The 9,117-nt window shown below is 40.3% G+C and overlaps 1 protein-coding gene across 1 annotated transcript in view; it reads right to left on the minus strand.

Moving 5' to 3' along the window:
• Positions 1-9,117, minus strand: part of LOC132007709 (transmembrane 9 superfamily member 2-like) — a 60,827-nt gene that overhangs the window by 50,554 nt on the left and 1,156 nt on the right. The window contains exon 2 of the mRNA XM_059385974.1: positions 867-934. Coding sequence (XP_059241957.1) covers positions 867-934 — 68 coding nt within the window. The remainder of the gene's footprint in view (positions 1-866; positions 935-9,117) is intronic.

Below are 9,117 nucleotides of genomic sequence, written 5' to 3' on the forward strand. Positions count from 1 at the left end.
CATTTTTCTTTTTTTTTTTAAAGATTTTATTTATTTATTTGACAGAGAGAGATCACAAGTAGGCAGAGAGAGAGGAGGAAGCAGGCTCCCCGCTGAGCAGAGAGCCCGAAGCGGGACTCGATCCCAGGACCCTGAGATCATGACCTGAGCCGAAGGCAGTGGCTTAACCCACTGAGCCACCCAGGCGCCCTACAATCATTTTTCTAAGAAGTGTAGCATTTGTTGCTATTCTCAAATGACTGATCTTGATCTTGATTATATGATACTGGCCCAATACTAAACTAAGCACTTGCATCCATTAAAAGCCTTAGTAGCGGGGGCATCTGGGTAGCTCAGTGGGTTAAAGCCTCTGACTTTGGCTCGGGTCATGATCCCAGAGTCCTGGGATCAAGCCCTGTATTGGGCTCTCTGCTTAGCAGGGAGCCTGCTTTCTCGTCTCTCTCTGCCTGCCTCTCTGCCTCCTTGTGATTTCTGTCTGTCAAATAAATAAACAAAATCTTTAATAAATAAATAAATAAAAGCCTTAGTAGAAACTTCCCTATCCCATGTTTTAAATAAACTACACTTCTGCAATTATTTTTTTGAAATTCAAAATATAGTAGATTTATAATTTGTTTTCCTTACAAAAATCAAGTATGGCAATTTCCTAAATTCTTGAGCATTTGCCTCACACTGAAAGCACTCTGTTTTAATTTTGTTCCTGTTACTTTTATTACAAAATTGCCACCATATTTCTTAATATATCTAGGGCTTTCATTCACTGTCTTTAAAATTTTAAAACACCTTTAACACAATAATATTATAATTACGATGTAACTGCAGTAATATCAATTCTATCAGGTACAATGACATTACCTATAACTTACGTATTATATTCATAAGGCAGGACGGATTCTGTTGAGTCCAATCTATTTACAAAAAGTGCTATTGATGACTACAAAAAGAAAGAAAACACTAATTAATAATACAAAATAAAAAAGGTAGCACTTGCAAAATACATAACAAAGTGAAAAGTAATTGGATCTATGGCTCCCATCAATGTATGACTGTGCAATTACAAATTTATAACTTAGCACATGTATAACAATATGGTTATAAATTTTTAACTCAGTACAGCTATAAATTCATAACATTTCATTTAGGTGGCATCATTGGAGTCTCTGAAAACATCAATTTTTCAGACATCTCAGCCATTCTTAACCTTTTTTAATTATAGAACCCTTTGAGAATGTGATGAAAGCTATGGGCCCTCTCCCCCAAAAAGCCCACATACTCAGCAAAGTCTCTGTTCAGGTTTCAGAGGCTTCATAGGGCCTCTGGAGTCCACAGAATTCAGGTTAAGAACTTGAGATAATTAAAGCTACCTGTGTAAGAGCTCTCCTTGTATTATTTTAACCATTTTTATAAGAATCATTCTAAAATACACTTCATCATTTCCTATCTTAAACAGAACATGGTGATCACAATTTAACCTTCCTTGATGGCTCAGGATCATTTTGGAACATCAATCCTTGCACCAGCTTTGACTCTGTGACATCCTCAGGATCAAACTAAGTGAACGCTATTTGCCCCAAAACTCCACTGCGATAGATGGTACCCACACCCCTACTACCCACACCCCTCACCCAACCAAAGAGCTTCAACTTTTTTTGTATAGATTTTACGTCTTTCTTTTCAGCGGTGAGTTGTTGTGACGCCTCTTCGCCCTTCTCCCTTCTCCCACCCTCGATCTGCTAGAGAGCCCTCAACTTGTAGAATAAATCACAGATTTGTTAAAACGAAATCAAAAAGACTCAGAGCATGAGGGTTAGTGCATAAGCATTAGGATATCTCTTCCCGCTTTTCACAGGATACTTCATTTACTTCCCTGGATCTCAGCTGGGTTCTTGATAATCTACAAGATAGGGTTTTTGTTTTGTTTTGTTTTGTTTTGTTTTGTTTTGTTTTTATGTAGGCTCCATGCCCAGCATGGAGCACTATGTGGGGCTTGAACTCATGACCCTGAGATCAAGACCTGAGCTGAGATCAAGGGTCAGACACCTGACTGGGCCCCCCAGGTACCCCCAAGATAGGATTTTTATTTTTATTTTTATTTTAAAGATTTTATTTATTTGACAAAGAGAGAGAGATCATAAGTAGACAGAGAGGCAGGCAGAGAGAGAGGGGGAAGGAAGCAGGCTCCCTGCGGAGCAGAGAGCCCAACGCGGGGCTCGATCTCAAGACCCTGGGATCATGACCTGAGCCGAATGCAGAGGTTTTGACCCACTGAGCCACCCAGGCGCCCCAAGATAGGATTTTTAAAAAGACTAAAACAGCAGAACTTTAGTGAACACTATTCTTGTTCAAAATTCCATAAACTGCTTTTTTTTAATTGAACATCTGCTATCATCTTTACCATAAGGTTAGATTTTTTTTTTAAGAGGAAGAAAATAATCAAGTTTGGGACAAATATAAACAGTGTTACTGTAACTCTGTAAGAGTATTGTATCTGTACTTAATGAAACCTTGTCAGAAATTCAGCAACAGTTGGGACGCCTGGGTGGCTCAGTTGGTTAAGCAGCTGCCTTCGGCTCAGGTCATGATCCCGGCATCCTGGGATCAAGTCCCGCATCAGGCTCCTTGCTCGGCGGGGAGCCTGCTTCTGCCTCTGCCTGCCATTCTGTCTGCCTGTGCTTGCTCTCTCCCCCTCTCTCTCTGATAAATAAAATCTTTAAAAAAAAGAAAGAAAGAAAGAAAGAAATTCAGCAACAGCAACATATATCAGTTAGAGTTTTATAAAGGCAAATAGAGAAAAGCAAAGGACAGCAGATAATTTTTTTTAAAGATTTTATTTATTAATTTGACAGAGAGAAATCACAAGTAGACAGAGAGGCAGCCAGAGAGAGAGAGAGGGAAGCAGGCTCTCCGCCGAGCAGAGAGCCCGATGCGGGACTCGATCCCAGGACTCTGAGATCATGACCTGAGCCGAAGGCAGCGGCTTAACCCACTGAGCCACCCAGGCGCCCCAGGACAGCAGATAATTAAGGATAATAGTTCTCATCTAGAATCCCAATACACAACATACATAAGATTCATATTTTAAAATGCATATCTGGAGAGTACTATATTTAAAAGAACCTTAATGGTTTCACAAGTCAAGTGAAGAAAAGAGAAATTATTCAATAATGGTAGATAACTGGTCAGTGATCTGGGGGAAAATAAGTTAAGCTGGATACTTACCTAATACATATACCAGGAAATATCAATCTTATTTCTTAAAATTTAAACCATAAAAGTAATAGAAGAAGCCATGGGAGAATAATTTTATAATCGTGGCTGGCTTGGTTAAGAACTTTCAAAACAGGGCACAAAAGTCAGAAAACAACAAAAAAAAAAATGATATATTAGAATAAAAGCCCGTTTTTCTAAATGCTAAAAAACAAAAACAAAATACAATAAACAAAACCAAAAGACAACTGACAAACTTGGGAAAAGAATGTCACAGGTAAAGGACTAGTTTCCTGATTTAAGAATGACCACAGAACCAAAAAAAAGTGTCCACAAATCAATTTTTTAAATGTCCAACCTTATAGAAAAATGAGCAAAGAATATATAGATAGTTCACCAAAAAGAAAATACAAGTTGTTTTTATTTATATGAAATGATTCTCAATTTTAAAAAAAGACTCCTGATAAAAGCATTATAAACTAAAACCATAAGACACAATTTTTCACCCATAAAATTGTTCAAAGATCTAAAAGTTTGACAACACGCTGTCAAGCTGTGGAGAAGCAGGCACTCTCACACACTGTCTACGGAAGTGTAAATTAATGCAACCTCCATGGAAAGCAATTTGAGGATATCAAAATTGCTAAGTGCATCTATTCTTTGACCCAGCAATTGCGTTCCTAGTAATTTATTCTATGGATATTCTCATATGCAACAATGTTTGGTAAGATCAAGAGTATATAAACAAGCTAAATACATACATAAGGGACTATGTAAATCCAATATATAACATCCTTATAATAGAATGATATACCATTAAAAAACAACAAGGGTGTTCTTTATATATTGATATAAAGTGGTCTCTAAGCTATATCATTAAATGATAAAGGCACCTGAAGGTGAGAACAGTATGCTCCCATTTGTGTAAAAAAAAAAAAAAGGAGGAAAAAATAATATAAACACATATTTGTTCATTTAATCAAGAAATCCCTAGCAGGATATGAGAAACTGACGATATTGGTGCTCTCCAGGGAGGGATACTATGTGGCTAAAAGACCCAGGTAGATGAGACCTTCACAGGGAAAAACCTCTTATCTGCCTGTATCCTTCTATATTATTCTAAGTGAGATCATTACAATCAAGGGGATGAACAGTTTCAAAGACTTTGATGTATATTTCAAATTGCTTTCCAAAGGGTTCAAGTTTAACTATTAAACCAATCTGAATGCCATCATAAGGCAGCAAAGAGACAAGGCCAGGTGGATGGGGCATTGTACAGGAGAAACAGACTAATCCCTTTTATAAGTTAATGTTATGAAAAGAAAAAGCAGGGACTGTGCTTAATTAAAAGAACCATAGACTATAATAAAGAGATGAAATTTGTGGTCCTAGATTGGATTCTGATTTGGTTATTTCAGGGATAGCTAGGGAAATCTATGAACTTGGTAACACATGAGATAAAAATGCATTCATGTGGAAAAAAATCTGTTGATGTGGAAAGATAGAGTTGTTAATAGAAAAGTGCAGGTTATGGGATGGTTAAGCGTCTGCCTTCGACTCAGACTCAGATCATGATTCCAGGGTCCTGGGATCCAGTCCCACACGGGGTTCCTTGCCTGCCACTCCTCCTGCTTTTGCTCACTCTCTCTGACAAATAAATTTCAAAAATCTTTAAAAAAATAAAAAAAAGAAGAGAAACAAGGCATTGGTTAAAAAAAAAAAAAGAAAGAAAAGTGCAGGTTACAAAAAAACGTGGATACCATTATTTTATGTAGGTAAAAAATGCATTTGGACTTCCATTCATTGCTAGTGGGAATACAAAATGGTACAGCCAATTTAGAAGAGAGCTTGGCAATTTCTTAAAAAAAAAAAAAAAAAAAAAACTAAACTAAATATAGGGGTGCCTGGGTGGCTTAGTGGATTAAGCCTCTGCCTTTGGCTCAGGTCATGATCTCAAGGTCCTGGGATCAAGCCCCACATCAGATCTCTGCTCAGCGGGGAGCCTGCTCCACCCCACTCCCCCCACCCCCGCCTGCCTCCTCTCTGCCTACTTGTGATTTCTCTCTGTTTCAAATAATTAAATAAAATCTTTTTTTAGAAAAAAGGAAAAAAAGAAGAAAAAATAAATATACTCTTAATAAACAATCTAGCAGTGATACACCCTGGTATTTGCCCAGAGGAGTTGAAAACATAAGTCTACCCAAAAACCGGCACAATGTCTATAGCAGCTTTGTTCATCAATGTGAAAACTTAGAAGCAACCAAGATGTCTTTAGTAGATAAATATATGAATGAATTGTGGTACATCCGGATAACGGAATATTCAAAACTGAAAAGCAATGAACCATTAAGCCATGAAAAGACACAGAGGAACCCAGGGCGCCTGGGTGGCTCAGTGGGTTAAGCCGCTGCCTTTGGCTCAGGTCATGATCTCAGGGTCCTGGGATCTAGTCCTGCATCGGGCTCTCTGCTCAGCAGGGAGCCTGCATCTTTCTCTCACTCTCTATCTGCCTGCCTCTCTGCCTACTTGTGATCTCTGTCTGTCAAATAAATAAAATCTTTAAAAAAAAAAAAAGACACAGAGGAACCCTAAATGCATATTACTAAGTAAAAGAAGCAAGTCTGAAAAGTCTACGTACTGTATGATTCCAACTATAAGACATTCTGGAAAAGGCTAAACTATGAAGACAGTAGATAGATCAGCGGTTGCCAGGGATTAAGAGAGGGGCGGATAATAGCAGAGAGCATAGAGAATGTATAAGGCAGTGAAATTACTCTATATGATATTATAATGATAGATATATGTCATTACACATTCCTCCAAACTTCACCAAGGGTGAACTGTAATGTAAACTATGGACTTTGGGTAGTAATGATGTGTCAGTCCAGGTTCATCAACTATAAGGAATGCAACACTCTGGTAGGGGCTGTTGATGAAGAAGGCTAGGTATGCGTGGGGGCGCGGCTATATGGGAACTCCACTTTCTGCTCGATTTTGCTGTAAACCTAAAACTGCTCTAAAAAATTTAAAAACTTTATTAAAAACACACATGTGAGGTGCCTGGGTAGCTCAGTGGGTTAAGCAACTGCCTTCAGCTCAGGTCATGATCCTGGAGTCCCAGGATCAAGACCCACATCAGGTTCCTCGCTCACTGGGGAATCTACTTCTCCCTCTGACCCTCTCCCCTCTCATACCCTCTCTCTCTCTCATTCTCTCTCTCAAATAAATAAAATCTTTTTTTTAAAGATTTTATTTATTCATTCGACAGAGAGAGATCACAAGTAGGCAGAGAGTCAGGCAGAGAGAGAGAGAGAGAGAGGAGGAAGCAGGCTCCCTGCTGAGCACAGAGCCCGATGCGGGACTCGATCCCAGGACCCTGAGATCATGACCTGAGCTGAAGGCAGCGGCTTAACCCACTGAGCCACCCAGGCGCCCCTAAATAAAATCTTTTTAAAAATACACATGTGGGGGGCGCCTGGGTGGCTCAGTGGGTTAAGGCCTCTGCTTTAGGCTCGGGTCATGATCCCAGGGTCCTGGGATCGAGCCCCACAGTGGGCTCTCTGCTCAGCAGGGAGTCTGCTTCCTCCTCTCTCTCTGTCTGCCTCTCTGCCTACTTGTGATCTCTGTCTGTCAAATAAATAAATAAATCTTTAAAAAAAAATACACATGTGGGTATGGGTATGTGTAGAAAAAAATCTAGAACATATGGTAAGATAGTAATAGCAGTAATTCTCTAGTTATTAGAAATGTTTTTCTTATTTTTGCCTATCTGCATTTTCTAATCATCTATCATGCATGCTACTGCTTTTGTAATAGCAAAAGTTTCAAAACTAAAAAAAGGGGGGGGCTGGATGCTACCAAATGAAGTAAGTTTAGAGTGTTAAACCTAAAAATGAGAGACTCACCAAAAGGCAAAAACTCAGAATAAAAAGTAGAACATGTAAGGATGCAAGTAACAGCCCAAAAAGAAAAGAGTTTATGGAAAAATTCCAGATATTTGTTATGGTTAAAGATCACGTTTCTTTGCTAGGAATCCTGATGAAATAAAGAATAGAGATTCAGGATGAGGAATTACCAGAGAAAAGGCAGACATAAAAATATTTTGTAAATGCCATTTCCTACATTACACGTGTTTGGCAAGATGTTGGCTCAAAATGTTACCATCAAAACTTCACACAGGAAAAGGCAAGTTCCAGGTTTTAAGGGCAAACTTGTGGCCCCAAAACTGACCTTTAAAAAATACTGGAAAATGGGACACGTGGGTGGCTCCGTCGGTTAAGTAGCTGCCTTCGGCTCAGGTCATGATCCCAGTGTTATGGGATCAAGTCCCACATCTGCCTCCTTGCTCATCAGGGAGCCTGATTCTCCCCCAGCCTGCAGCTCCCCCTGCTTGTGCCCTCTCTGATAAATAAAATTTTAAAAACAAAACAAAACACCCTGGAACTTTCAACTTGGTTAAGTCTATAGTTAAAGCACACCCAGCACTGTTCTCAACTTCCCAGTGCCTTTGTGGTGCCCTATGACAGAACACTACCCCATCCACTAAATTAGGCAACTAGGAGTCAGAAAAATAAGTCTTATTCATTAGTATCTTTTGAAGTGATTACTTGCCTCCCCCCCCCAAAAAATACAACACACAACCTTTTTTGGACTCAGCTTAGTTACAGAAACCAGGCTGCTGAAGAAAGGAGTCAGGAAGTTATTGGAGAACTTCAAGAGGACAGACACGTTGCAACTCTTGATTTTGAGGTCTTGAGTTCAAACCCCAGTTGGGTGTAGAGGTGACTTAAATAAACTTTAAATTTAAAAAAAAAGAAAAGAAAAAACGAATAATGATAATGATAATAATGATAATAGTTACCATTTATGGAAAGCTTACTAAGCTTACTAAGCGCCAGGTATAGTTGTCAGTGCTTTTCATACATTGTCTCATTTTATCCTCTCAAGTCTGAGAGGTAAATAATACCTTGATGTTTACAGGCAAAGGGCCTAGGGGAGACAAAAGTGCATTAACAAGAATTAGAGAGGTAACAAGCAGGCTGCCTGGAGGAGTGAAGAATGACAGAAAGGTAACACGGTGGGGTTGCGTCTAAGGCCACAGTGAGGCGGATGGGGGGATGGGTGAAATAGCTGATGGGAACTAAGCAGCGCACTTGTGACGAGCTCCTGGTCTTTGTATGGAAGTGCTGAATCACTAAATTCTACACCTGAAGCTAATATAAGAATGCATGTGAACTCACTGGCATTTAAGTCAATTTTTTTAAAACGACCAAGGTGACTGTGTGAGAGAGAGTACAAGGGAGACAACAGGAAACGGAAGAAGAGAGCCAGAGGAAAGAGCCCAGGGGGCGGAAGGAAAGGAGCTGCGACAGAAGAGGAGGAGCTAAGTGGAGGAGCAGCCAATAGGGAGGGAGGAGCTCCGAGGAAGGAGGAACAGAAGGAGCTAAGAAGGGCGGTGGAGGAGCACTGCGAAAAGGAGGAAGCAAGGGCTGCGTGTGTGGCTTAGTCCTTAGGCATTTGCCTGCGGCTGGTGTCATGATCCCCGCGTCCTGGAATCGAGCCCCGCATGGGCCTCCCTGCTCGGTGGGAAACCTGCTTCTCTCCCATTCCCACTGCTCGTTTTCCGTCTCTGTCTGTCTCACTCTTTCTCTCACTCTCTCGCTGTGTCAGATTAAAAAAAAATCTTAGGGGGGCGCCTGGGTGGCTCAGTGGGTTAAAGCCCTGCCTTCGGCTCAGGTCATGATCTCAGGGTCCTGGGATCGAGTCCTGCATCGGGCTCTCTGCTCGGCGGGGAGCCTGCTTCCTCCTCTCTCTCTGCCTACTTGTGATTTCTTTCTGTCAAATAAATAAATAAAATCTTTAAAAAAAAAAAATCTTAGGGACGCCTGGGTGGCTCAGTTGGTTGGACGA

Source organism: Mustela nigripes, chromosome X (assembly GCF_022355385.1).
Source record: "Mustela nigripes isolate SB6536 chromosome X, MUSNIG.SB6536, whole genome shotgun sequence".
NCBI classification, from domain to species: Eukaryota; Metazoa; Chordata; class Mammalia; order Carnivora; family Mustelidae; genus Mustela; species Mustela nigripes.